At 61.0% G+C, this 27,180-nt stretch overlaps 1 protein-coding gene across 1 annotated transcript; it reads right to left on the bottom strand.

Annotated features, from left to right (window-relative positions):
* Positions 1-4,309: 4,309 nt before the first annotated feature.
* CDHR1 (cadherin related family member 1) lies at positions 4,310-26,256 on the bottom strand. Its single transcript, XM_025434971.3, has 17 exons — positions 26,134-26,256; positions 25,470-25,547; positions 24,403-24,548; positions 23,449-23,499; positions 22,296-22,385; positions 20,885-20,971; positions 19,725-19,841; positions 18,710-18,853; positions 17,591-17,669; positions 15,783-15,883; positions 12,837-13,040; positions 12,318-12,470; positions 10,624-10,788; positions 9,747-9,814; positions 9,109-9,337; positions 8,243-8,500; positions 4,310-7,624 (listed from the first exon to the last, which is right to left on the bottom strand). The coding sequence occupies exons 1-17, from the start codon at positions 26,186-26,188 to the stop codon at positions 7,073-7,075; spliced, it is 2,577 nt and encodes an 858-aa protein (XP_025290756.1). The 5' UTR covers positions 26,189-26,256; the 3' UTR covers positions 4,310-7,072.
* Positions 26,257-27,180: the final 924 nt, after the last annotated feature.

Raw genomic sequence — 27,180 nt, 5'->3', positions numbered from 1 at the left:
ATTGGAGAAAGGAAGAGTTCTAGGCCTTTCTACAGGTGAAGAAGCTGAAGCCCAGCACATCATGGTGACTTGGCCAACACCACCCATCTCCCCGGGGGCGCAAGCACCGTTCGGAGAGGCTCTAATTCCATTGTTTCCTCTAACTGTCTTCTCCGCAGTATTCCAGGGTGTCCTTCAGGAAGTATTACTCTTCCTCTTATTGGAAACTCCCAAAGAGATCACATATGTTTGACGCTCCAAAGAGCTGCCCTATGGGGCAGTGAGAGCCTGGTGGGTGATGTGACCCTCGATCCGTGGGTGTCTGCGTCCCCATGAGCATCCCTTGTACCCCTGAGAGCTGATGCCACCAGCAGTGAGGAACAGGAGGGTGGCTGCAGCCCAGGGCTCACGCTCCAGGGGTTGTTAGAAAGTAGAGCTGCGAGGGCCATCCACCAGAAGGAATAGGACCTCTATGAAATCGTACGACCCTGTCATCATATCATTGTCACCTGCAGAGGGGGGCTACAGAAAGAATCCTGATTCCTACCTGGTCTCGTGAGATTCTCAGCTTCAGGCTTATTGTTCCAGCCGTGTGTCCCTTGCATCTCGGAGCTGAGCACAAGTGTTTGTTCCATGAATGGGGATATAGGCTCCACTCCCTTCCCTATTAAGTGTTTCAGGTTCTCCTATTAAACCCTTAAGAGGTGAGTGTCTCCTCCTATCTGGGTGCACATGGAGTGGAGGCTTCCGCATGAACCCCGGAGACAGCGCATTGTCCCTCGGGGCAGCCCTGCCACTGGTGAGCTTCCCCCAGGGATTTTTTTTTAAAAAAGACTTTATTTATTTATTCATGAGAGACACACACACAGAGAGAGAGAGAGAGAGAGGCAGAGACACAGGCAGAGGGAGAAGCAGGCTCCATGCAGGGAGCCCGACATGGGACTCGATCCCAGATCCTGGGATCACGCCCTGAGCCGAAGGCAGACGTTCAACCACTGAGCCACCCAGGGGTCCCTTCTCTGGGGATTTAAACCCACATCTGTCTTTGCAGCTTCTCCAGCAGCCCCAGGAAAATCCCCCGAAGATTGTTGATTATAAGTCGGCCTCCTGGGACATTTTCTCCCTTCTTGCCACCTCACCAATTCCTGCCTACCCTGCCAGGCCCATGTCATGCATCATGCCCTCCAAGGCTTCAGAAAACAAAGCCACAAAGACATCATCACACCTAAGAACATGCATTTTAAAAAATCGTATATATATATGTATCTGGTCATATGTATACCAACGACACGTGCACGTGATGCAGCAGGGATTTTGCTCGTGAGGAATTTCCCATGGTGCATTTTGGAAAAAAAAAAAAAAAGTGGTCCGAGCAAAGCAGGAGCTTGTACTGCTCCTGGCCTCTGTGTGGTTTCCTCCACGGGATGGGGGGCTGCCCAGGGCACAGCGATTCCGAGGCGGACTGGGGGTGCCATGAAGGCAGGAGAGGATGTTCTGGTCTCCACTTCTGGCAGAGACAGCTTCGGGCAGGCCTGGAGCCGAAAGGACAGGAGGGGCCAGAGGGCCACAGAGGGAGCTCGTCAGTGAGCAGCGGTGCCTGGCGGCTTCTATGAACACGATCCAGGGAGAGAGAAGTCCAGAGAGTCAATCGGAGAAGGACAAACATTATATGGTCTCATTCATTTGGGGAATATAAATAATAGTGAAAGGGAATAGAAGGGAAGGGAGAAGAAATGGGTAGGAAATATCAGAAAGGGAGACAGAACTAGGGGTGGTGGAAGGGGAGGAGGGGGGTGGGGGTGAATGGGTGACGGGCACTGAGGGGGGCACTTGACGGGATGAGCACTGGGTGTTATTCTATATGTTGGCAAATTGAACACCAATAAAAAATAAATTTATTATTAAAAAAAAAGAAGTCCAGAGAGGATTTCTGGGAATCTGATTATTTTAAGACCCTTAGATTACCCTTTAAAAAAACCCTGGGGGTAAAGATGTGCATTATTCAGATCGATTAGGCAGTGTGACAGCAGGGCTAAGAGCACAGCCTGGAACTCCGGAGCCCAGGAACCCAGTTTCCTGGGCTTAAATTTTGCCTTTGCTTTTTCTTACCCAGTAAGAAGTCACTTTGTGACTTTGGGCAAATGACTCTCTTTTTTTTTCCCCATGCCTTAATCTCCTCACTTGTAACGTGGGGATGATACTACCCACCTCTGGGGTTTTCCTGATGATTAATGACTTTTCACATGGAAAGCTCTCAGAGCAATGCCTGGCACCTCACAGGCTCTCAGTGATGCCACCCCAGCCAACGTCATCGCCCTCGAGAGGACCTGTGTCGATCTGTGGGTCAGACTCGCCTACAGACGGCGCCGTCTGGAACCGCAGACCTCACCAGGATTACGTATGTGTGGATACATGTCGGGCTGCGTGTGAAAGCACAGTGCCTAAGCTAATGCCCTTCACATTCTGTTTAATTTTTTTAAAGATTTTATTTATTTATTCATGAGAGAGAGAGAGAGAGAGAGAGGCAGAGACACAGGCAGAGGGAGAAGCAGGCTCCATGCACAGAGCCCGACGTGGGATTCGATCCCGGGTCTCCAGGATCATGCCCTGGGCTGAAGGCAGGCGCTTAACCGCTGAGCCACCCAGGCATCCCACATTCTGTTTAATTAATGTTTAAAAGACGCTGTAGTTTCCAGGGCGCCTGGTTTCGCCTCAGGTCCCGATCCCGGGGTCCCGAAAGCCAGCCCTGCATTAGGCTCTGCACTCAGGAGTCTGCTTCTGTCCCTCGCCCTCTGCTCTGCCCTTCCCCACCATCCTCTCTCTTGAGTAAATTAAATACATTAATAAATCTTAAAAAAAAAAAAAGATGCTCTCATTTTGGATTCACCTGTCATGCCCTTGGCCATCTTCTCTATTTAAATAGAGCTCAGGCCAAGTAACTGTAAGGTGAGCGCCTTTGGTCCAGGACACATCTGTAAGCAGGAGCATCTGTACTAGCTTCTGGAACGAAGGCCTCGCCGCCCCACAGGTCTGCTCTTGTCAACCCGAGGGAGGGATTTTGTGCTTTTTCTTTTTCTTTCCTTCCTTCTGGCTTGTTGGAGCCTGGGGACCTAACACCCGGAAGAGGGCCCGGCACAGACAGTACACTCGGAATGTGTGTCGTTAAAAGAACGACTGGGTGTGCTATTGATGAATAAACAAATGACTGAACCTCATTCAGCTAAAAATGTGCATTTGCACGATTTCATCATGTCACACGGATGTCCCAACATCACCAGCCTGCAGCTACAAAATAAAGTCGCTTACTTTATTGACCACTATACGGTGGTTTAGCCGTCGCCACTTCACTCTGGAGCCTGGGCCAAACTCCACCAAACCCCGGCCCCCACCCCACCTGCACCGATTCTGTGACTCTCCTAAGGGATCCCCACCCCCCCGCCCTGTGTCTGCATGGACTCTGGCAGCCGTGGTCCTCAATGGCACACTCCCCATCCTCCCCGTCCATCCTGCCATGGCCGGGGCCCTTAAGGACCGTCAGAGGAGCACCAGCACCTGCCAGCATCCATGCCAGGCGGGCTGACCCCGGCTTCTCTCAAAGCCCCCAGTCCTCAAGCAGCAGCACTGCAGAATGTACCCCAGCAGGGCAGGGGGCCCCGGCTGTGCCCCAGCTCTTGCCACATTTCGCCAGCTGGACTCTGAGGGACAGCTGTTGGGTACAGAGTCCCACTGGTTCTCTTGGGGATACTCTCCTCAGTTCCCAACTCCTTTGGAATGCAGATGCTCAGGCTGCACAGGCCCCAGAGCTGTGGCCTGTTCTGTTTCCCTCCCAGTCTCCCCTCCTCTCCTGGTAGAGAGAGGCTCCCGGGCCCATCAGTAGGCAGAGACCTCCTGGAGGTTAAGCCTGAGCAGGAGTCCTCGCCTCCAGACAGGGTGGGCGCTGCAGCACGCGGACCCCCTCAAACGTCCTCTCGTACGTCTAAGAATAGCAACTGGCTCCTGAACTTGAATCCGCAGGTACAGAGCTGGTGCGAGGTGCTTTGCATAGATTAGCTCTCGTCACCTTCAAAGCAATGAGTTTTTGCACCATGTGTTGATGTGGGAAGTGAGGCCCAGGGAGGCTTAGTCTCTTGCCCAAGGTCACACGTAGGCAGCAGAGCCAGGATTCAGACCCAGGGCTGTCAGACTGTCAAGTACCACCTCATTTCATATAGTTAGAAAGTCTGACCTCAACCGTGGGAGGAAACACACACCATCCTGCAGATTTCCTACAGACGCATCTCTTTTTTTTCTTTTTTTTTTTTTTAATTTTATTTATTCATTCATGAGAGACAGAGAGAGAGAGAGAGGCAGAGACACAGGCAGAGGGAGAAGCAGGCTCCATGCAGGGAGCCCAACGTGGGACTCGTTCCTGGGTCTCCAGGATCACTCCCTGGACTGAAGGCGGCACTACACTGCTGAGCCACTGGGGCTGCCCTAGAGACGCATCTCTGCATCTCTTGATCATCCATCCACTGTTTAGGGCCCAGAAGTGAGAGGGATCCCGCCTAAGCTGAAACCCCCGCCTCCCGACTCCTTAGTGAGAGGCTTAAAATGGTGCCAGCTAAGGGCCGGGCCTGTCCCGTGTGGCCGGGCAGCCAGTCCCGGGCCCCCACCACTGCCTGATGCCGTAGAACGTGGCCCCGCCTCACTCCCCCGGGGGACGGTCGCTTCCACATTTGCTGGAACCTTAGGTTAGGCCAGACCTTCCTGTTCTTTCTCGGTATGGCTCTTGCTGGCAACCAGGTACTTCCCCACACCTCCCAGCACAGGAGGTCACCCCACATGCCCAGGTTCCATGATTGCCTCTGTCTGGATCTGTCCAGGAGCCCGCGACCCCCCCAGGGCCCGGATGCTGGCCTGGGCTTCTAGCCCAGAGGCTCTCGTGACCAGTGTCCCAGGGACCACACCATCCCCAGGCTTCCGTGTCTGTGCCAGGTCTCCCCATCCCCGCCGTCCTGGGCTGGGTTGGGGGGAACTAGTTCTAGCTCCAGGGCTCGTTCATTCCCTCCCAAGCCACCCCGCTGGGGCCTGTCCTGCTCAGGAGAAAAGCCTAGTCCGGGCCTGTGGTGGGGCACGATCGCATAGCCAAGCCCTGCCAACGTGCTACCGTTAGAGGCACACACGTGGCCATCTGGACTAAATTTCGCAGCCGCCCACGGAGTCAGATCTGGGGGTTGGGGGAACCCCAACTCCCCGAAGGAGGCAGGCTGGGCCTGCTGTCAGGGAGACTGGCCCCCGCGAGCCCGCGAATGCCCACGTCAGCAGGGAGCAGGGGCCCCATCGCCCTTGTTTAACAGGCTTTATTGACCACTTACAAAAGGGGTCGATGGCACGCACAGCGTAAGGATGCTGCGCTCCCCGCGGACGGCACACACGGCCCAGGGCAGCCCTCTCCTGAAACACAGGCTGCAAAACGCCCCTGGGGTCATGCTGGGCCCCGGCCTGTTGGATTCCACCTCTGAATACACTCCGGGGCCGGGATGCAGAAGCCCCAGCACGGGGCTTACACGGCGACCCCGCCAAGCAACCTCTTCAAACGCACACTCAGAAACGGAGGGAACCACGTGTGCATAGAATCTGCTTAAATAAGATCACGGAGGAGACTCGAGCGCTCGTTAGTAGGGGCGGCAGGTGCAAACAAGCCTCCCACCTCCCTCTCCCTGACACGTCTGGGTTCCTTACAAAGCAGGTTTCCTTGAAGTTGGGCAGGACTTCTTTGCACTGAACATAGAGGCCTGTGGGTCCACTCTCCAGGCAGGTGGTCACCGGCTGGCCAGGTGTGCTCGGCCAGAGGGAAGCGCTGAGAAGCCCAGAGCCCCGAGACCAGGTCTCCGCCACCAACCTGCTGTGGCCTCCGGCCATCGCTCCTCCCTCGGAAACTCGTTTGTCCTCTGGACAGAGGCTTGGGCTGGAGGCACTGCGGCCTTGGCCCCCTGGGGCGCTCGCTGGGGGGGTGGGGAGGACGACGGGACAGCCTCGGTCAAGGGCAATGACCTCATTCAGATCTGGCTGCCAGGGGCCAGGGGCTGCACTCGGACGTGGTCCAGGCCCTCCGGGGGATGCTGGTCAGAATGGCTCGGAAGGCTTCCAATACTCTCTGGAAGAGTTGCCCCCCCCCCCCACCCCGCCTGGAAAGTCGGGCCGCAGGAAAATACTGCGTGTTGGTGCTGCTTTTGCACTTGCCCGAAGCCCTTGTTCCCACGTGTTTGTCTCAGGCTTCACCTTGAGCCTGTGAGTGGCGGTGGGGACGGACTCGCTTCACTTTCCAAACGAGGAGTGAGCGACCGGGGGTTTAGGCGGCTTTCCCCGGGTCATACCACGTGAGCAGGCTACAAACCGGTGTCTCCAGAACCCGCACTGTCCCCTCAGGGACCCCGGGTGGCACCTCGGGCGGGGCTTGATGCTCTCCCGGGTGGCTTGGCGGCTACGGCCACGCTGCAGCCCGGACACCTCTGGGCCCGCCTGGGACCGCCCTGGCTGGGGCCGTGTCATCCCGGTGCCCCTGGTCCCACGCGGGTGAGGCAGGGGCCCCGTCTCTGCCCAGACACCACCGTCCTCCTTGCAGTTGCCTCTTCGGGGAACAGCCCCGCAGGCCACGTGAGTTGTCAGTGCGTCCCTGCCCTGCGCGATGCACCTGCTGCCACACAGCCCGCGGGGGGCCCTGCCCATAGGCTTGGCCAGAACCCAGCTTCCTTCTGCTCCTGCCCCTGGCGGGGGGCTTCGGGAGCAGGTCCCGGCTGGCCCCGCCACACGAGGTTGGGGCCCTGGTCCTCACCTGAGGGCGCTGGGGCCCCAGGAGGACCCGCGGGGCTGGAGGACCCCCAGCCTCTGCGGATGGGGAGCGCGCCGACGATCTGGGTGAGGAGGAAGGATCTGCCGGCGCCCCCCATGAACAGAGGACTCCCTCGTCTACGGTGTGTCCGTGTCCAGAGCCGCGGACGAGGGGCTTATGTCACTGCACGGATGGAGAGGACCCTAGGGGGCAGATGGCGGGGAGCGGGGTGCAGGCAGGAGGACGGCCAGGGCGGGGACGCGGGGGCCACCGGGACACCTGCTAGAAGTGAGCCTTATTCCCCACGCCCTTCTTCTCGAACTTTTGCCTTAGCTCCGAGACCAGAGCCGACTGCGTGGGGCCTCCCGCCTCGGGCTGCGGCGAGCGCGGGGGCTGCCGAGGGCTGAGGGAGCCCGAGACCGTAGGCACAGCCCAGCGCGCCGGGCCCGCCCTGGGAGCCCTGGGAGCCGCTGCGGGCGCGGGGGGCGGCGCGGGGGCTGCGGGCGGCGGGGGGCTCCCCGGGCCGTTGTTGTTGCCGTTCTCGTTCTCGTTGGACGGATCCTCCTTGAGCGCGAACTTGGCGGCGGCCTTGGTCCTCCGGAACCGGAGCCACTCGACGCGGACGGCCCGGGGCGCGGGGCTGGGCCGCTGGCGGAGCACGCGCCGCACAGGCAGGACCCTGCTGGACTTCTTATTGCGCCAGAAGGTGGCGGTGGAGATGAGGACGGTCAGGGCCACGATGATGGCCATGAGGCCGGCCAGGACGGCCACAGCCTTCAGGGGGTTGTCCTTGGTCTGCATCAGGAAGGCGGCCACTGGGCTCCGCGACAGCGTCTGGAAGACAGAGCCACACCCTCGCCTTCTGCTGCTCTGGCCCCCCGGAGCCCGGCGGCTCTTGGACTTGCTGGGGTCGGGCACCCCTTGAGGATCGGAGGAGCACCTGGGCTCCAACCCGGAAGGAACGCACAGACCATGCAGCGCTCCAGAGAAATGCACCAAGAGAGCGTGTCGAGCATGCGAGCAGCCTCAGATTCAGCTGGACGGGCCCCTTGGGAGGAGGGGCCGCTTCCCTCCAGCGACCAGCGACCGGGCCCCACCTGGCGAGCGTACCAGCAAGTCCCTTAGTGAGATTCCCAGCAGCCCGGAGCTGAGAACGGCCCACAGTGGCTTTACGTCTGCCTTTTAATGCCCGTTCGGAGGCACCATCACTGTCCCCGGTTATGGTTACGGGAAAGGAAGTGGGGGCTGGGCAAAGCCCAAATAAAAAGTGTTGAAATTTGGATCACCTGCCACTTGATCCCAAAGCCCACACGTCCGACGGCGCCGGCGGCCGGTGCTGGCACCGAGTGTCCCCCGGAGGAAGGCTGGGGACGGTCTTCCTTCCTCTGACCACACCGCAGCAAGGCCCAGCTGGCCCTCCCAGCTCCCGCCCAGCCCTGCCTTGGTGCCCACCTCCGTGTCGGTGACGTCAATCTTGAGCAAGGCCGTGGTGCTGAAGGAGGGGGAGCCACGGTCCTTGGCCTGCACCTCTAGGGACCACGTGAAGTCCCCGCCGGGCGTCATGTTGTGCAGAGCATCGAGGGAGCGGATGGAGTTCTTGAGCCGGATCTCTCCGGTGTGTGCATCAATGTCGAACACGTTGGATGGCTCTGCGTGGGTGATGGAATAGTCCACCAGGTTGTTGGGCTCCTCTGCGTCCTGGTCCGTGGCCTGTGCGTGGGGAGGGTCGGACAGAGTGGGGCTTCGAGGATGACGCTTGTGCACCTTGGCCACACCGGTGGGTCACATGTGGGTGGCTTGCTGGGTTGATGGGAAGCGGTCCTACCCCTACTTGGAATGCACTGGACTTGGGAGAAGCACTGAGCAAGCCGGGCCGGTGCCGGGCGCCTATGCCTGTCGTCCCCTTCTACCCTCAGAACGAGGCTAGGCAGTAGGCGTTGTTAAGAGAAAACCCAGAAGCTTGGGTGATGAGCGACCTGTCTAGGGATAGGAGCCTGGAAGGAGGGCAGCTGGGACTGAAAGCCTCGTCTGCTGGCTTTCCACACTGGGGAGACCGGGCGGCGGGGCACTGCTGCGACAGCGGGCAGCCAAACACGGCAACTACCCCGGCTTCGACTGTTTCTTGTGTGAAGGGGCAGCAATACCTCCTTTGTAGAGGTAATTTCTGGGTTGAGGTGGGGATGGGGACATGCCTTAAAACCCCTGCTCGTCCCGGGAAGCCAGTACGTGGTGTTTTAAAATAAGTTATTATCCTGCGGCGCCTCTTGCAGCAGCTCCAACAAGGCTCTCAGGGAAGCCTGGCTGCCCTCGGAGCTCACCTCGATTTTCACCGGGGTCCCCAGCACCATCGTCCTCTCCTGGACGCTCTTTCCAAACTGAGGGGAGTGGTCGTTGACGTCCAGCAGGGTGACGAAGACCTCAGCCAGGCTGTATTTGCCCTCCGTGTCCTCCGCCTTCACGTAGAAGTTGTACCTGGCGGTGGCCTCGGCATCCAGGCTGGCCCAGGGCTGGGTGTAGATGAGCCCGGTGGACGGGTGGATCAGGAAGCTGCAAGGCACAGGGCACTCGGGCTCTGCTTGTACGAGCACACACGCATGTGCGCACGCGGGCAGCCCTGTCGGACTGAGCCACCTCCCATGCATTGTGCAGCTTCTCCAAAGGGCCCCCCCACCCCGGTCCTATCCCCGACCTACGCACCCACCTATTAACCCTGAACTTAACCCCTTGTAGCCTCAGGCCCTGCCCCGTCCTCCCGGGGCCCGCCCCTCCATCGCTCTCAGAGCCCAGGAGCTCAGCCTCAGGTCTCTCCTGCTCCCCCCACCCTGACCCTGGGCTCAGGCTCGTCCTGAGGTCCAACCCTCTCCAGGGTCCTCCTGTGTGGGGCACCCGTCCTCTCTGCCCCCTGCCTCTCAAATCCCTTGCCCAAGGTCCTGCCCAGGATCCTGGATCTACTTACGGGTCTGCCCCGGGCCCGTAGATGGAGTATTTGACTTCGCCCCACGGACCCGTGTCTGGATCCACAGCCTGGAAGACACAATGCTCCGGGTGGCCCCTGCCCTTGGAGGGCTGCTTCTCGGCAGCGACGCAAGGGGACCCGGGGTTAAACCAACTAGGGACAGCCAAGCTGGAGGCCTGCCCGGGAGCCCTAGTTCTCTGCCCAGGGCTCAACTGTTGGAGGAGGCAACAGGTGTGGATCTGGAAGGCACGCACCCCTCCTTTATAAATGAGGCAGGGCAACGCGGATAGCCCCGCGGTTTAGCATTTGCCTTAGGCCCAGGGTGTGACCCCGGGGTCCCGGGATCGAGTCCCACATCAGACTCCCTGCATGTTGGTGTATGGAGCCTGCTTCTCCCTCTGCCTTCGTCTCTGCCTCTTTCTCTCTTTCTTTGTGTCTTTCATGAATAAATAAATTAAGTCTTAAAAAAATAAAATAAAATAAAATAAGTAAAATAAAATAAATAAAATAAAATAAAATAAAATAAAATAAAATAAATAAAATAAAATAAATAAAAAAATAAAAAAATAAAATAAAATAAAATAAAATAAAATAAAATAAAATAAAATAAAATAAAATAAAATAAAACAAACGAGGAAGGAAAGGGAGATGGGGCCCATGCCCCGAGCTCGGGGTTTATGCCCGTGTCCCCCTTACAGTCATACCCGTCGTACCAAAGAAGAACCTGAGCCTCAGGGAGGCCCGGGAGCTTGTCCCAGGACACAGTTAATGAGTCTGGGCTTTGCGATTCAAACCGGGAGCCAGGTGATTTCAGGAGGCCCCTTCGTTGGGAGCCCCCACCCTCGGCCCCTACCCCCTGGGGTAGCCCCCAACCCACCGTGACAGCCACCACGTTGGAGCCCCCTGGCGCATTCTCGGGGATCCTGGCAATGTAGTAGTGGGAGGTGAACTTGGGGACGTTGTCGTTGGTGTCCAGGAGCTGGATCACAACATCTGCAGTGGAGCTGAACTTCTCTGGAGTGCTCACCTCAATGGCCAGGAGCTGGGGGAGGAAGGAACCTAAGGGCTTCTCCGGGCAGTGGCCCGGGGCTCCCCGCCCCACACCCACCTGCCCTGCCCCTCCTGCTCGGCCGCCAGCCTGCCAGGCCCACCACCCCCTGCCCGGGCACCCCGAAGGCCCACGGTCTTGAAAGGCCGGCTTTCTTGCAGTTCCCAGGGGACCAACTTCCTTGGTCTCGTTGACTTGCATCTTCCTTTCTGGTCTCGATTTCAAGAATTATTTTGTTACATGATATAATTTAATATTTGTTAGGGAGCTTCCCGACTCCTATTCTTTCCTTCTGTTTTCCTGGCTGTACTTAGAGGTTTCTTTCTTCAGAGAAAAATCAGTGTGATTACGTCAAACCGCCCCCCGCAACCTCCCCAAAGTCTTGGCTGCCCAAGACTCGGTTGAAATGATATTGGATCCTTTATTCACTTGATGAGAATTTGCATTTTCTTAAGCAAGGTGCGCCTTTATGTTTCTTGCTTCCTTTACGTCTCTTTGTTAAATTCTCATGGGTTTTGTTGTTGTTGTTGTTGTTGTTGTTGTTATTTAGATGCTGCATAGTTACTATCCTAATTCCTAGGAATTTTATCTTTGGTTGTTATTATAAAAAAAGAATCTCTTATTCATTATTCTCTTTGGAATTTTTCATACGCAGGAACACTCTCGAATTTGGCGTATTAAGTCTGCCATCGGTCATGTTAGCAACTTTGCTGTGTTTGTTTTTCCAACATTTCTTAGATTTGTGTAAGCAAACAATAACAACCACTTACAAATAAGGATATATTTTTTTTGTCTCTTCCTTTCTGACGTTCATGCCTCTTATTTCCTTTCTTTATCCAGGAATAACATTACTCCAGGAACAGTGCTAAATAATAGCGGTGATAGCAGGTGTCCAGGATTTGTTCCTGACCTCATAGGAAGCTTTCAGAATTCCACTTTTAAGCATGATGTACGCTGTAGTGGTGGTAATGTATGTATAATTATAAATAATTATAATAGTTTAAGGGGTGTCAGTGAAGAATTTGTTTTTCCTTTATATTAATAATTATGTATGTTTATATATAACATGCATCATATACATGTGTATAATTTTAATCACAGATTCAAAGGAATTTTTTTTATCTTCTGCTAAAATTTTTATCAGGATCAGTCACAGATGTCACAGATGTCAAAGGCATAGGACAAATACGTTTATCTTGATAATCAAATCGCTTTTCTGCCTCAATCTGCTAACCAGGTGCATGGAGCCCCTTTGCACTCCTAGGGACAGTCACGGTTTGGGATGGGGGCTCCGCGAGGCTGTGTGGGCAACGGGAGCAGGCCCCTGTGCCCTCCCCCTGCCCCCCTCCACCCGGCTGCCCCGTCAGCAGGAGGGGCTGAGGACCTGAGAGGGGGAAGGAGGGCCAGGAGGGCAGAGGAGAGGCAGAATCAGCAGGGACCCCGCAGGACTGAAGCAGGAGCTCCAAGGACCCCCCAACACCCCCCCAACACCCCCGTTCAGGGCAGTGCAAAGCGTCACCTGCCTTAAAGGTCAAGACTTTGGACTTTTCAAAGTCAATGGCGGCTGAGTTCTCCACAATGATGGTGACCTGGGCTTCGTTCAGGACTGTCAGTGGGACCACGCGGAAGATGCCTCCAGGCCCCACCAGCCGCAGGTTGAACTTGGCATTGGCTCCCTGGGGGAGAGGAAATGGGGAGGTGAATGGGCATAGAATCTCCTTAGACAGTCAGGCTAAGCGAGGAGATTCCTGTGCCCTTAAGCCAGGGAGGTGGGTGGGAGGAAGCCACTTGGCTGGCGGTGGAGACTGAGCGGGGCAACACTCATATAGCCGGGCCCCGCACCGGGCCGAGGAGGGACAGACACGGCCGGACACACAGGCGCTTTGACTCGGCTACACTTTGTACTTGATTGCGAGGGTCCCCAGCTAAGCAGCTGGCCTCCACTCAGCCCCCCTCCCCCAGCTCCTGGGATGCAAGTGGCCAAGGCTGATGAGCTCAGCTCGGGGCCCTGGGAAGACGGGGTGGAGCGCAGGCCCCCGCACCTGGTCTGAGTCGTTGACGGTGATCTTCAGGCCCCGCAGGATCTCTCCCTGCGGCGGGTGCTCGTACATGGACAGCTCAAATCTGTTCTGGGGTCCACTCTCCCCGTAGAACGTAGGTGGATGGTTGTTGAGGTCCACGATCCTGACGGTGACCGGGACCATGGCCTGGGCAGCTGGGACACCTGCAGAGCTGACCTCGGTCACCTGGGGTGGGGACAGGTGGCTACTGCTGTGAGCCCGGAGACCCCAAGGTGGCCCCACGGACCTCGGCCTCGGTTACTCGTCCCCACGCATAATTCCCCCTCTGTAGGTGTGGCTGCCCTACAGATTTCCTTCTGACCGCACATGCATGGCAAAGGGGACGAGACACACTTAGTCCTGAGACCACGCAGACCGTAACTCGTGTTTTCTAGCAGACTCTCTCCCTTGCCGGCTCTGATGAGACGAGAGGCTTGGGTCCCAAGAAACTAATGGTGACCCCTGGCCAACAGCACACTGGGAACTAAATCCTGCCAGTAATCATGTGAGCTTGGAAGCCAGTCTGTCCCCAGTCCGGCCTTCAGATGAGAACCTAGTCCTGGCTGACAGCGTGGTGGCAGCTACACGAGAGACCCTGAATCTGAGGACCCGGCGAAGCTGAGCCTGGAGTCCTGGCCCATGACGACTGCGAGGTATAAGCATGTGTTGCTTCAGGACACTAGGTTTTCGGGAGCGTTGCCGCAGCCCTAGGTGACCTTATAGGGATTAGTACTGAGCCTACTTCACAGACGAGGCACAGGGGGTAGAGAAGTCCTGGGGTCACGCAGCTGCTGAGAGGCCGGGCTGGGGCAGGAGGAGCTCAGAGGTGTCTGGTTCCTCACTGAGCACTCCCCCCACCTCCCCACACCGGCCCCTCTTTGCAGCCAGGCAGGTACGGGTTCAAATCCCCACACTGCCACGTTCTGTCCTGGTGTCCGTCTGGCCAGGGGGGCTGCAGGGGGGGGTGCGTGGAGACGCAGCAGCAGACACCAACACGGGTGCCACAGCCGGGCCAGCACAGGCCCCGTGTGGACCACCTGCTGTGGCGGGCACTCCCCAGGACTGCACCACCCCCCGCCTGCCCTGGGAGCAAGCTCGGCCCTCCTGCCCTGAAACTCCATGCCCTGGCACCTCCACCGCCTGAGCCGCTGCCCTGGACCCCCTTCCAGAAGCCTCCACCTCCGTGGCCTAATTCCTCCTTGGTTCTCGGCCCGTCTCTCCGACTGTCACACTGTGAGGTATGTCACACTGACACCTCCTCTACCTTCCAGCTCCGCTCGACCTCTGACCTCTCCTGGGCTTGCTTCCTTTGGGGCCACAGCCCTCCTCACTTGGCCTCCCAAGCTCCCACGGCTGTGCTCTCAGCCAGTGCCCCTCGGTCCCCACGGCCACTCCCCGGGCAGCCCCGCCCCCCAAGCCCACCTTCCGCAGGCCCTGCAGGCGATACTGTCTCCCAGGTGCCAGCCCGTACCCCCGGGTGCCTGTTTCAAAGTCAGGGTGACAGAGACACTCTGCATGCCAGTCCTCCGGGACCTGCCTCCCGTCCTGCGCTCCCCATAGCATCACCCCCGGGCCCCCTCCCTCCCCCCGCCTCACTCCCCTCCCTCATCCCTGATCCCCCTCCCTCCCACCCCTTTCCCTCACCCCAGGCCCCCTCCCTACCTTTCCCTCACCCCAGGCCGCCCCCCTACCTTTCCCTCACCCCAGGCCCCCTCCCTCCCCTTTCCTTCACCCCAGGCCCCCTCCCTCCCCTTTCCTTCACCCCAGGCCCCCTCCCTCCCCTTCCCCTCACCCCTCACAGCCACATTCTGTGGAGTCTGCCTCTTTCATATTTTACAATTTGACTATTTCTGCGATTCCCCCTCCCTCATCCCCAAGGGCCTTCATGTATCACCTTGACTAATGGCTCTGCCCCCCTGCTTCTCACCCAGGTCCCCCTAAACTCAGGTGGGGACCAGGGTTCTCAAACCTTAGGCTGGGGCTTGTGCCAGAATCACTTGGGGTCTCAGGACATGCAGCATCCTGGGTTTATCCCAGACACACTAAGCTCCTGTTGCAAGGACGGGGACCTGGAAATCCTGCTGGCCAAGGTCTAGAGACCTGGGAACCGCCCGCCCCCGCCCCCCCCCCCCGCCCCCACCCCGTCTAACGCAGACAGGATGAGCTTTTAAACAAGACTCTAATCATGCTCAAAAGCCTTCAGTGGCTCTTTACTGATCTCAGGCAGGACCAGCTCCTGATAATTTGCAGACCCAGTGAAAAATGAAAATATTTTTTAGCAAACACCTTCGTTAAAAAAGTGTTTGAAAATACGGTTAAAAAATTATCCAGAATTTCAAGACAGCAAGAGCAGAGCATGATGCCCAGCAGGGGACCCTTCTAATGGTGATCCCTGCATGATTACACAGACCGCATGCCCACAAAACCGGGCCTGTTCCAGGAAAACAACCGTGTGTCACATTCAGGGCCTTTACCCTCCTGGGCCCAGCCTGCGTCCAACCACCTCTCTGTCCTCGTGCTGCCCATGGACTGTGCTCTGGCCCCACGACTGCGTCCTTGCTGCGTCCCTAGTACCTCATGTGCCCTCACCGCCAGCCTTGGCTCAGGGGGCTTTCCTGGCCAACAGCGCCCCAGTCACCCTCACCCTCCGCTGCAGGGATGCCCTTCCCATCTCCACCGGCTGGTCCTACCCATGCTCGAGGCCTTGCAAGTCAGTCCTGCCTCCTTGTGAATTCACATCTCCCCTTGCCAGGGGCTGTGCGGTGTCTGCAGCATTCACACAGGCTGTGTGATGTGGGTGCTCCGTGGGGCAACACCTAGCTCCCTCCCTGGTGCCGAGTGGGTGCTGGGGGTGGGCTGGGTCTCATCACCATTGGAATCTCCCAGGGCTGGAGGGTGGGAGGAACAGCCAGGCTAGGGGGAGGGTACCTGTACGTGCAGCTCGTACACGTCTCTCCTGAGCTGTGCAGGGCTCTGCATGACGGAGATGACTCCAGAGGTCTCGTTTATCTCGAAGGCTCCATCACTCCCTGTTAATGGGGAAAAGATGTGCCCTGCAGCTCCACACGTGGCCAAGGGAGGCCCAGGGGGGGCCACACCAGGTGCTCCGGTAGCCTATTTATTTTTTGAAGGAATTTGCTAATTTTATTTTTATTTATTTATTTATTATTTCTTTATTTTTACATTTTTAAAATTCAAATTCAACTTACCAACATATAGTATAGCTCATCCCATCAAGTGCCCTCCCCCTTCTAGAACAATTTATTTATTTATTTATTTATTTTAAAGATTTTTATTTGTTTATTCATGAGAGACACAGAGAGTCAAAGACAGGCAGAGGGAGAAGCAGGCTCCCTGCGGGGAGCCCAATGTGGGACTCGATCCCAGGACCCCAGGGTCACCGCCTGAGCCGAAGGCAGACGCTCCACCGCTGAGCCCCCCAGGCATCCCCCCTATTCTAGAATGTAATTCTATCATCCGGATCTGGCCTGTGAGGAAACTGAATTTCAGAGGGGCTCAGTAATTTTCTGAAGCTGACACAGCGAGTGTAGACCTGGGGCGTAAACGCCCTTCTGAGTCTAGCTCTCAGCTTTCATAGAACTTTTCGGCCCTTATGGGCCACCTGTGTGCATGTGGGTGTGCACGGGTGTGTGTGTGTGTGTGTGTGTGAGTGATGGAGAAAGGAAGGGAGGCACAGACCCAGAAGTAAGGAGACAGGGAAGGGCAGAGAGGAGAGAAAGGGGTCGGGGCTGCAGGGGGAGGAGCAGAGGCGGGAGAGGAGAACAGGGGGGACGCGGGTGCTGGGGTGGGGAAAGCTGCCTGCTCCACCCGCGTGGGCCGCTGGCAGGGGGCGAGGGTGGGCCCGGGGGTCTGAGCGAGAGCACGGCCACGAGAGCAGGTCCCCGAGCAGGTGCCCGGAGTGATGATCCCACTCAGGGGCTCGGCACTGCGCAGACCGACGGGCCCTGGGGGCCATGGAACCCGCCCGGGGCCACCTGGACCTGCTCAGTCGCTGCTCGGTGGTACAAAGAACAGTCTTGGCACCAGGACACTTGGGTTCCAACCCCACGGGAACGCGGGATGGCCCGCTGGCGTCTCGGAGCCGCTCTCATCCACAGGCAGCGCTAATGTAGGGAGTGCAGTTTCATCGTGGCATCTAATTCATTTAATTCCACTATATGCTCTAGGTCAGGGATTTTAAAGAATGGGAGCGGTGCCTGAGGCGCTCACTCAACTCGGTTTCCTACTCCTGGGTTCGGCCCAGGTCACCACCTCAGGGTTGGGATCGAGCCCCAGGTCAGGCTCCGTGCTGGGCGTGGAGCCCGCTTGGGGTTCTCTCCCTCCTCCTCCCTCTGCCCCCTCCCTCCCCAAAAGAATGAGAAAAAAAAAACAGCTTTAGAAAGTGTAAGAAATGTTGCTCCCCCTTTTGCTAATTAAAGTGTGGCCAGGGAGGAGGGACAGGAGTCGGTGCCACCCACGTTGCTCTCAGTCCCCGCCCCCCACACTTGCTTCTCTCCATGTCGCTGGACGTGGGGGCCAGCAGGGGTGGAGCACAGGCCCAGGAAGGCTCGTCACCTCCTGGAGGGACCCAGCAGGCCCCCCGCCCCCATACACCTTGTACTTGTACGAATGAGGAATCTGGGACCCGGGGAGGTCTGGGCAGGTCACTCCGATCGCCCAGGAGCTGGGAGCTGGAGCCCAGCAATGGGCCCATCCCCAGATGGCTCCAGACTCACCGTTCAAGAGGCTGTAGAGAATTTGGTTGGGTTTGCCTCGATCTCCGTCCATGGCAACCACCGTCAGTACCTCCGAGCCCTTGGGTGAACAGAAGTGGCGCCTGAGGCCGGTAGTGATGCCGGGGCTCGCCCCTCCCCAGACACCTGCCCCCATGCAGGGGGTGCCACCGCCACCCAAGCAAAGGGCCAGGCCTCGGCGTGGCCCCCACCTGTCTACGGGGACTGGGGCACCACTGCTCCCCGTCTCTCCCCCGCGTGGGTCGGCGCTTGGCCACCCGGGGACAGTCGGGCCTCCCAGCGGGCCTCGTCCCCACAGCTCGCCTTCCCACACGCCGCACTCAGCTCCGGCCTCCACCGTCTGGCCCTGCAGCCTCGCCCTCCTGCCTCACCCACCTTCTGCCTTCAGGGCCACGTGGAGAGAGGGTTGGGGCCCGGGCGAGAGGGGCCGGGCACGGGGGCTCCAAGGCAAAGCCCAGGAACAACGATGCTGGCCTGGGCCTCAGCCTGCCGCCCTCCGGGCCCCTCTCCCTGGCCCAGGCGCCCTCGTGGCTGCATCCTGACGGCCGTGCCTCAGCCGCCCCGTCCACCCTGAGTTCCGGGAGCCCCAGGGGCACCGGCCCGCGTCCCTCACTCTGCGCTCGTCTCCACCACTCGGCCGTGGCTCCTGGACCAGCGGCACCCCAGCCGGGGCCCAGCGCGTGAGAGGCCCGGGGCATCGCGGCCCAGTCTCATCTGGTCTAGAACCGTCCGACCGGGGAAGGAAGGCCTGAGGACGCAGCGCCGTTGCCCAGAGCTCTGGAGCCTCGCGGGAAGGCTGGGCCTGCTGTGGCCTCCAGCGAGCCCCCCTCCGCCGGGCGGAGCCTCGGCCCCTCCCGCACCCAAACCCTGGCGATGGGCCCCCACAGCCTCTCCTCCCGGCCCTTCTCAGGGGCTGGAGGCGTCAGGCCGCCTGAGCCAAGATGTGGCCACCGCGGCAGCGGCGCAAGCAGGTGCAGCCTCCCCCCTGCACTCCCACTGGCCCATCCACGGCCAGCCCTGCGCGGAGGGGCCCAGAGCTGGGGCCCAGGGCTCCCGAGGCAGCGGAGACGGGGGACCGGGGCCGAGGGGCCAGCCACCCACCGGAAGGGTGTCCTCATACACGTAGCCATAGTAGGGTGTGCCCACAAAGATGGGGGCCATGTCCTGCACGTCCTCCACGTTGACTGTGACTGTGGTGGTGGCTGACAGCACCACGTCAGCCCCTCGCAGCCTCCCTCCGCCATCCTGCGGAAGAAGCAGGTGATGAAGACAGGGGCGCCCCGGGGCGCCCCCGCCGCTGCCTGGCCCGAGACCAGCTGCCCTCTCTGATTTCTCTTGGCTCCTGCATCACCTGGGGACCATCTCCCCCTCACGGGGCTTGTTTAAAGAAGCTGATGCCCGGAAGTCTTAGGCAGCACCTGGTATGCACGAGGCACCCACGGGTGTTGCTTTGGGGAAAAGAGACGTGAATTCTGTCTCCAGGGAAATCGCGGCCGACAAACGGCAGGGGAGGAGAGGGTCAGAGCCCAGTTGCCCCCCCTGCCGGGAACCCAGCTTCAGACGCCCCGGGGACCCGCTGAGGCCTGAGCGGGCCGCACCTGAGCCCAGGCCCGCAGGTGGGTGGTCTGGACCGCAGCGCGACGGCCTGTAGCCAACATGTGAGCAGCAAGGGCCTCTCCTTTCCTGGAAAGGGAAGTGCTGGGCCGAGACGGAGAGCTGGGCTTCCCGCCCGCAGGGGGCTGAGCGCCTGCTGAACTGCAGGTCCCACGTCACGCACCTTAGAGACCCGAGTTGCTCAGCTGAGCCTCACGGGTGGGCAGATGAGGAAACGGAGGCCCAGACGGGGAGAGGTGAGGTGAGCAAGGCCCCGCAGACGGAGGGAGGTGCCCGGAGGCCAGGCCGTGGGGGGGGGGGTCGTGCTCACGGGGTGGACACCCCCTCCAGGAGCCAAGGGGCCATCTTCGGCCCACAGACTGCAGCCTGGGGACCGCGTCCATGCCTCTCCAGGGGTTGTGGCAGCTGCACCCCCGTGCCCATCGCACGAAGTGCCCCCAGCCTCTCCTAGGACCTGAGCCTGCTCCAATCCGAGGGCTGCTTCCCCACGCCTCCCCGTTACCTTGGCGACCACGGTGACGACGTGGGCCCGGGCCTTCTCGTAGTCCAGGGTGGCCCCGGCCCGGAGGCGCAGCACGCCGCTGTGACGGTCCACGGCAAACACAGTGGCCTGTGCACTCTGCAAGAGCAGGGGGTGCGCTGGTCCTCGGACTCAGGCCCAGGCCGGCCCAGGGGGGGTCCCTGTGCCACCCTCCGTCGGGGAGCCCCGGCCGCGCTGGCCCGGGGCCCCTCCCGTCCCTCAGCGTGCTTCCCGCCGGCCGGGCCTGGAGTCCCCGCAGGTACCCGGCAGGTGCCCTGACCCACAGCAGCGGGGACTCAGAAGCCAGAGACGGGGAGGCCTTCTGCATCTGCAGGGAAGCCACTGCAGTGGGGGTTGGGGGGGCAGGGGATGATCCCCCAGCCGGGATGGGGTTACTGTGCGTCACGGCCGTTAGCCGAGCTTTACAGGCAGCTAATCCCCGCCGCCCGTGGGCAGGTGCCGGTGTCTTTCCCACTGTGCACGTGAGGAACGAGCTGGGAGAGCCAGGCCCACGAGGAGGGGGCAGGGTCTCCCCGGAACATGGGGCGCCCGGGGAATTCTCCAGAACCCCCCCCCAGGTCCTGGCTGCCTTGACAGTCGTGAGAGCAAGGGACAGACTGAGAACAAAGGAGCAGCGGCTGGTTCCTGCAGAGCCCAGGGAGGAGGAGGAGGAGGAGGAGGAAGGGGGCTCTGCCTTTGATGGGGTTGCAGGCGGATGGACAGGGGTGGGCAGGGGTCGCGGCGCTGCTCCTCCTGATGGGTCGCCCTTTGCCCTTCCTCCTCTCCACAATCCTAGGCCCAGCCAGACTTTCCTCCAACCCTGAGTGGGTGCAAATGAGCCCAGCCCTCTCCTGGTGGAGTGGCTGGGCGTAGAGAGCTGAGGGTCCCGGGGATCTGGGGACGGTGGCAGGGGATCTCCGAGGAAGCCAGGGTGGGCCGGCCAGGGCAGACAGCTCCCACCCAGGGCCCTGTCATGTCCCCGCCAGCCCAGCCCTGTGGATCTGATGGGACCCCTCTGACAATCTTTGGCAATAGTAGAGACCCCGACTCAGGGCCTTGGCGATGGAGGCGGGGGCCATCCAGGTGTCCCCTCTAGCCCAGGCCCCTGCAGTGCCCCGTGTGCCCAGTGTGCCCCTCCTTACCTGCAAGAAGTAGGTGACACTCCCTCCAGAACCTGTGTCCTTGTCCACCGCGTGGACCTTTATGAGACTGCTCCCAGGAGGTATGTCCTGAGGGGTCACAGCCATTGAGGGCTCAGTCCCGGGGCAGAGAGAGAACGCTCAGGGGGCAGGGGGTGAGGGAGCCAGAGACAGGTGCAGTCGGGGCACGAAGGGCTAAGAAGAGGTGAAGAGGTGACAGGTGACGATGAACCCGAGAGCCGCCCACTGGGGGCCCGGCAGCCGTGGAGGAGATGTGCCAAAGTCGGGGTGGGGGCGGGGAAGAAGGCAGGGGACCCAGAGGGACGAACAGACGGCCTCCAAAACCAAGACTCCCAAAAGACAAAGGGTTTAAATATGGAAAATATGAAATGGGGGAAATGGTTAATAGACACATTCAGCACTGCCAGGGGTCACGTGCCTACCATTTAGGCCAAAATGAAGTTATCTTCTTCCTACTGGATTAGCAAACATTACAAAACTCGAGAGTCGGGACACCTGGGTGGCTCAGCTGTGGAGCAGAGTCCGCCTTCGGCTCAGGGCGTGACCCCGGGGTCCTGGGATCGAGTCCCCGCGGGGAGCCTGCTTCTCCCTCTGCCTGTGTCTCTGCCTCTCTCCCTGTATCTCTCATGAATAAATAAATACAATCTTTACCAAAAAAAACCGAGAATCCCCAGTGTTGCTGAGGGATGGGAGACAAAGCACCCCCCCCCCCAGAGCCTAGGGGAGAGGGCAAGCAAGCTCCACGTGGGTGCCTCCCCCGGGGCACCCACGCTTTCAACCTGCCCATATCAAATCGTGGCCTGTCTCTTAGGGAAATCACCCTAATTAGCTATAGGGCCGTTTTACGTTTATGTGTTAGGTTCAGGATTTGATGCTTCTTACGATAGCAAAAACTTAAAGCATCTTAAATACCCAAATGCAAACGACGAGTTCAGCGAGTGGTGGACCGTGCACCAAGTGGAAGCGATTCAAAACATAGTTAAGCCTGGACTTCACGATCACGGAGGGAACGCTGACATTGTACGTAGGCGAAAACCAGCACAGAGGAAGCGGGGGTCCGGCATCGTCCCCGCAACGGAAACAACCACAAGCAAAGTGATCCTGTGAATCACCTGAACCTGACAAGGGTGTCTCCAGGCAGAGGGATCGGGGCTGATTTTTTAATTTTTTCTCCTGCCTTTCTACATATTTCACGTTTCCCCAGGAAACACACGTCATGAGCGTAACAGAAAACAGTACACGGACGTTCCCGTGGATCAAAACGAACGTGGGAGGGGTCGGCAACAGAGGTGGGGGGAGGACACGAAGTGGGGGCTCTCCGGAGGGCAGCGAGCGACGAGGGGGTGCTCGTCACCCCGGGTCCGGGTGGGAGTGACTGGGGCCTCCTGCTTACCTCAGGCACCTGGACCATGTAGGGCTCCCGGATGAAACTGGGGGCCTCATCGTTGGCATCGGTCACCAGGATCGTGACTTTCTCTGCCACCTGCGAAGGGGCAAAAGGGACAGGAGTTGGGGCAGTGCGACTTTCTGGGCAATAAAAGGACAGGGGGGTGGTGCTCTGGGGGGATGTCTCTGCCCGATGTCTCCCCTTCTTCATTCCCTTCCTCCCTCCCCTCTTCCCTCCCTGCCTTCCTGCCTTCCTGCCTGCCTTCATTCATGCAGCAGATATTAGGAAGCCACCACGCGGTGCCAAGCACTGTGCTCCATCCCAGAGACAGAAGGCACAAGCTGATGGCGTGCGTTTTGCAGACCGGGCTGGCAGGCAGAACCGACACAGAGAAGGAAGGTGGTGACCTCCTGCGGGGCCGGAAGGGCGGTGGCAGGCACGGGTGGGCGCTGGGCGACAGGTGAACGCACGCCATGGGTCTAGGAAGCTGTCCCCAGAGGCCCCGAGAAGGGGCAAGGAGCCCAGCCCGTGGTGGGACGGCAGGAGCTTCTGCAGCAGTGCGTCGGGGAGAGGGGCAGAGGCGGAAAAGCCCGTCCGGAAGGAGGAGCAGCACACGGGAAGGCAAAGAGGAGTGACATGCGTGGTGGGTTCAGGGAACATAAGCAGATTCAGGGCGAGATGGTTGGGAGCGTGAACGTGGGAGACGAAGTGGGTGAGACAGATGGTGCGGGATGGGGCGGCCCGGGGTGCGGGAGGTGGCTTGGGCCGCGCGCATCCTGGGGCGGCGGGGGCGGCTGTGGGCGCCTTCAGGGCCGGGCTGTGGTTGGTCTAACGTTTCCGGGTGATGGTTCTGGCTGAGACGGAGTGGGGTCGCGTAGCCTGGAAGCTGGGGGCCCCTACAATCGCCCCGGCAAGCACCGATGAGGGCTGGGCGGAAGTGCTGGCCGTGGGGGAGGAGGGGACGGAGAAGCCAGTTCTGGGTGCCTGCGGGGTCACCTCGGGCGACCCGGCCAGGGCAGGTCGGTGCAGGCAGATGGGAAAGCGAGGTGCACGGGGTGCACGGGGGAGCACATCCTGCTGGGCCTCGGGTCTGAGCTGCCCTCGAGCCCCTAGAGGTTGGAGGAGGGAGGGTGGCCGGGCCGGCTCGGGGTGCACTTACCAGATTCAGGCCGTCTGAAATGCTGATGACAGCCTCGATCTCGTCCTCCCTCTGTAAGGCAGAAGGACTGGGTGGGTGTGGGGGCCTGATGGATCCGGGCTCTCCCTTCCCCGCCCCCACGGAGCCCCCCGGAGCAGACCCAGGCCTTGCGAGGGAGCTGGGTGCGAGGCGGGGGGCGGAAGGCTGCCTCTGGCCGTGCCTGGGGCCTTGCTTCGGGTCTCGGCACATCAGGAGCTCTCCCAAGAGAGCCACCGAGGTGCCCTGAGAGAGCGCTCCCTGGAGAAGGGGGACAGATGCTAAGCCCGTGTGCTGGGCTCCCAGGGGAGGGGGTTCCCCTCCCACCCCTCTGTGATTCCACAGCAGGTCTGCGGTATATCAGGCTCTCCTCCGTCCATGGTGGGGCCACGGCGAGGGAGGTCCCCAGGGTGCTGGGGAGGGTGCACCATCACAACTCCGCCCCAGTGTCCCTACAGCGATCTCTGACACCAGCCTCTCATTCTCCACCTGGGTCTGCAGCTGGTGGAGTCCAGCACCAGCCCGGGGCTGGCCGGAACCCCCCGCAGAGGCCCAGTTAGGGGGCCAGCGAGGCCCACCGACCCGGTGCGCGGCCCCCGAAGAGAAATGTAGCCCATGCCCGGCGCCTGCAGGTGCAGAAAGGGGCAGAGGCGTGGAGGCGTGGAGTTTTACCAAACTCAGGCCCACTCTCCAAGCCACGCTTTCCCCGGCTGGCTCAGCCTGTAGAGCACCTGTTGATCCCAGGGTCGTGAGTTCAAGCCCCATGTTGGGAGTGGAGCTTACATTAAAAAAACAAAAAAACACTCTTTCCAGCCCTGATCTGCTGTCCCTTTCCTTTGGCTCACGGGGTCTCTCCCGGGACGACCTCCAGGGAAACCCACAACCCACGGAGGTTTGTCTGCACACGTGGCAGGCAGCACTTGTCACCCCCGTCCATACCTCCCTGTCCAGCTCTTCAACCAAGGTGATGTTTCCGAAATTGGGGTCAACAGAAAAGACACTTCTAGTGCTGGGGTCAAAGCTGATGTGATAGGAGACGGGGTCTCCCTCAGGGTCTGTCCCATTTAGAGTATATACGTGAGAACCTGGAAGGAGACACGGAAGGGGGACTAGAATCTGGGACCCAGCTTTTCCCCAGAGTGGCATCTGTTCAGGGCCAAGGATTCAGCCGTTTGGTTATAAAGCGGGTGTTCAATTCAGAGCTAGAGGTCCCCCCCTGAAGTGAGCACCCCCCCCCCATCGTGACTCTTCATCGCTGTCAGTGAGGAGCTAGAAGCAGCCACTGTACGGACTGTAATCTGTCACACAGGTTACGGAGGAGCCTTGGGCGGCGGTGTCTAAGTCCAGGACGTCTGTGTGGTACTGACCCTGTCCCAGGAGCCAAGACCTGGGGTCCCGGGGGTGGGGGATGGGAGGAAAGGGAGGAGCCAGGAGGGCAGGGGGGTGACCCACGGGCAGCGTGGTGTCCCCACGTCTGGATTAGTGTCTGAGTAGGTAGGTCTCTCACGCTGCCCTTCTCTCGGAGCTCCCCACCCAGCCAGCGAGAGGTTAGAAGGGAGAATTCGTCTTTCCCCCTCCGGCCTGTGGACCCCAGCAAGGTGAGTGTTCCTAGGCCTCTTTAGAGCCTAAAGAGGGGGGGCTCCGGGAGGTAAGTACATTTGTTCAAGGTCACACGGTGAGTCAGGGGCAGTGCCGTGGCCGAGCCCAGCGGTTACATCAGGCTGCCAGCCGCCCCCTGCTGTTGGGGTGGCTCCATCTCCACCCCCCGCCCCCCACCCCGGGTCACCAGGACTGGCCTGGCTTAGGTCTGCAGGACAGCCGTGACCTCCTTTCCTGCAACCGCACTAGGGAATTGAGAGGGCACACAGGGCTCCCCGGGAGGGCCCACAGCCTGGCACCCGCTGTGCCCATGGGCTCCGGGGAGTCACGGGTTCAGTCCTGGTGTCCCAGGGAACGTGGGCCACCCTCAGGGTAACGGGGAGCAGGTGGCTGCCGGGGCTCCTCACCCACAGGAGTGTCCTCTGGGAGGCTGAACAGGGCCATGTTTCCGCTGTCCAAGAAGTGTGGGGCGAAGTTGGCCTGGGCTGCGGGGAGAGTGGGCGCAGAACACTCAGGGCCGGCCCTCGGCTTGCCCCATGCTGGCCCTACACTGGGCCCCGGCTCGCCCCACGCTGGCCCCATGCTGGCCCCCCGGGCTGTTCCCATGCTGGCCCTATGCTGGCCCCACACTGGCCCCCAGCTCGCCCCCCAGGCTGGCCCCAGGCTGGCCCCCAGCTGACCCCACACTGGTCCCCGGCTTGCCCCCCACTCCCGCCCCCCCCCCGCCCCCTCCCCGCCCAGGCGGGGCTCCAAGTACCCCGACCAGTCTCCGCCCATCACCCAGACCGGGACGGGAACCCCGCGGAGGGGGCCGCGCCCCGAGGTCGCCCTGGGAGCTGGGACGCCCCCGCCCCGCAGCGCCCCCCATCAGCCGCCCCGCCTCCCGCCCTGCTTCTGAGGGGTCCTGGCCCCAGAGCCGGTCTCCGGGTCTCCGGGTCTCCGGGTACCTGCCGCCCCCCAACCAGCCCGGCCCGAGTCCCAGGCGGGGGAGCGCCCCGAGCCTCTGCACCCCCCGCGCAGCGCCCGCCCCTGCTCCTCGCCCCGACCCCGCGCGCCCCCGCGGCCACTCACCCAGGCAGAGGCGCAGCAGCGCCACGGCCACCGCGGCCCGCGGGTCGCGCCCCATGGCTCCGCGGTCACAGCCTCCCTCGCCGCACCAGCAGCCCAGCGGGAGCTGGAGAGCAGACGGGGCGGGGCGGGGGGTGCAGAGGCGGGGCACGGAGCAGGGGCGGGGCACAGGGTGCAGAGGCGGGGCGGGAGGGCGCGGGGGGTGGGCAGAGGAGGGGCGCGGGGGGGTGCAGAGGTGGGGCAGGGGGTGCAGAGGCCGGGCAGGGGGACGCGGGGTGCAGAGGCGGGGCGGGGGGACGCGGGGTGCAGAGGCGGGGCGGGGGGCGCAGGGTGCAGAGGCAGGGCGGGGGGTGCAGAGGCGGGGCAGGGGGGCGCGGGATGTAGAGGCGGGGCGGGGGGTGCAGAGGCGGGGTGGGGGGTGCAGAGGCGGGGCGGGGGGGTGCAGAGGCAGGGTAAGGGGGGCGCGGGGTGCAGAGGTGGGGCGGGGGGCGCAGGGGGTGCAGAGGCAAGGCGGGGGGGCGCGGAGTGCAGAGGCGGGGCGGGGGGTGCAGAGGCGGGGCGGGGGGGTGCAGAGGCAGGGCGCGGGGTGCAGAGGCGGGGCAGGGGGGCGGGGGGTGCAGAGGCGGGGCGGGGGGTGCAGAGGCGGGGCGGGGGGGTGCAGTGGCGGGGCGCGGGGTGCAGAGGTGGGGCGGGGGGGTGCAGAGGCGGGGCGGGGGGTGCAGAAGCGGGGCGCGGGGTGCAGAGGTGAGGCGGGGGGCGCAAGGGGTGCAGAGGCGGGGCGGGGGGGCGCGGGGTGCAGAGGCGGGGCGGGAGGGCGCGGGGGGGCGCGTGCAGAGGCGGGGCGAGGGGTGCGCTAAGCGGATGCCAGGGCCGGATCCGCGCTGTTGGAGCCGGCGCCGCCACCCGGGAGCGCGGGGCGGGGCGGGAGGGGCTCCCAGGCGGGCGGCCGCCAGCCCCGCCTCCTTCCTCGCCCCCCTCGCCCAGGTGCGCTGCGCAGGCGCGGTGGGGTCCCCGGCTGCGCGCCCCGGAGGAGCACCAGGTCGGGGGGCA

Source organism: Canis lupus, chromosome 4, assembly GCF_003254725.2.
Source record: "Canis lupus dingo isolate Sandy chromosome 4, ASM325472v2, whole genome shotgun sequence".
Classification (NCBI taxonomy): domain Eukaryota; kingdom Metazoa; phylum Chordata; class Mammalia; order Carnivora; family Canidae; genus Canis; species Canis lupus.
The sequence above is the reverse complement of the archived record's forward strand: the minus strand, read 5'-3'. Positions and strand labels throughout refer to the sequence as shown.

Bases quoted from the DNA above. Each gene is read 5' to 3' on its own strand.
- CDHR1 (XM_025434971.3), bottom strand. From the start codon at position 26,188: ATGGGGCGCGACCCGCGGGCCGCGGTGGCCGTGGCGCTGCTGCGCCTC. The intron at 13,041-15,782 runs GTACCCTCCCCC...TCCCCACCCCAG, and splicing joins TGTACGAGCTGCACGTACAG to GTGACCGAGGTCAGCTCTGC. The intron at 9,815-10,623 runs GTGGGTTGGGGG...TGTGTCTTCCAG, and splicing joins CCAACGTGGTGGCTGTCACG to GCTGTGGATCCAGACACGGG.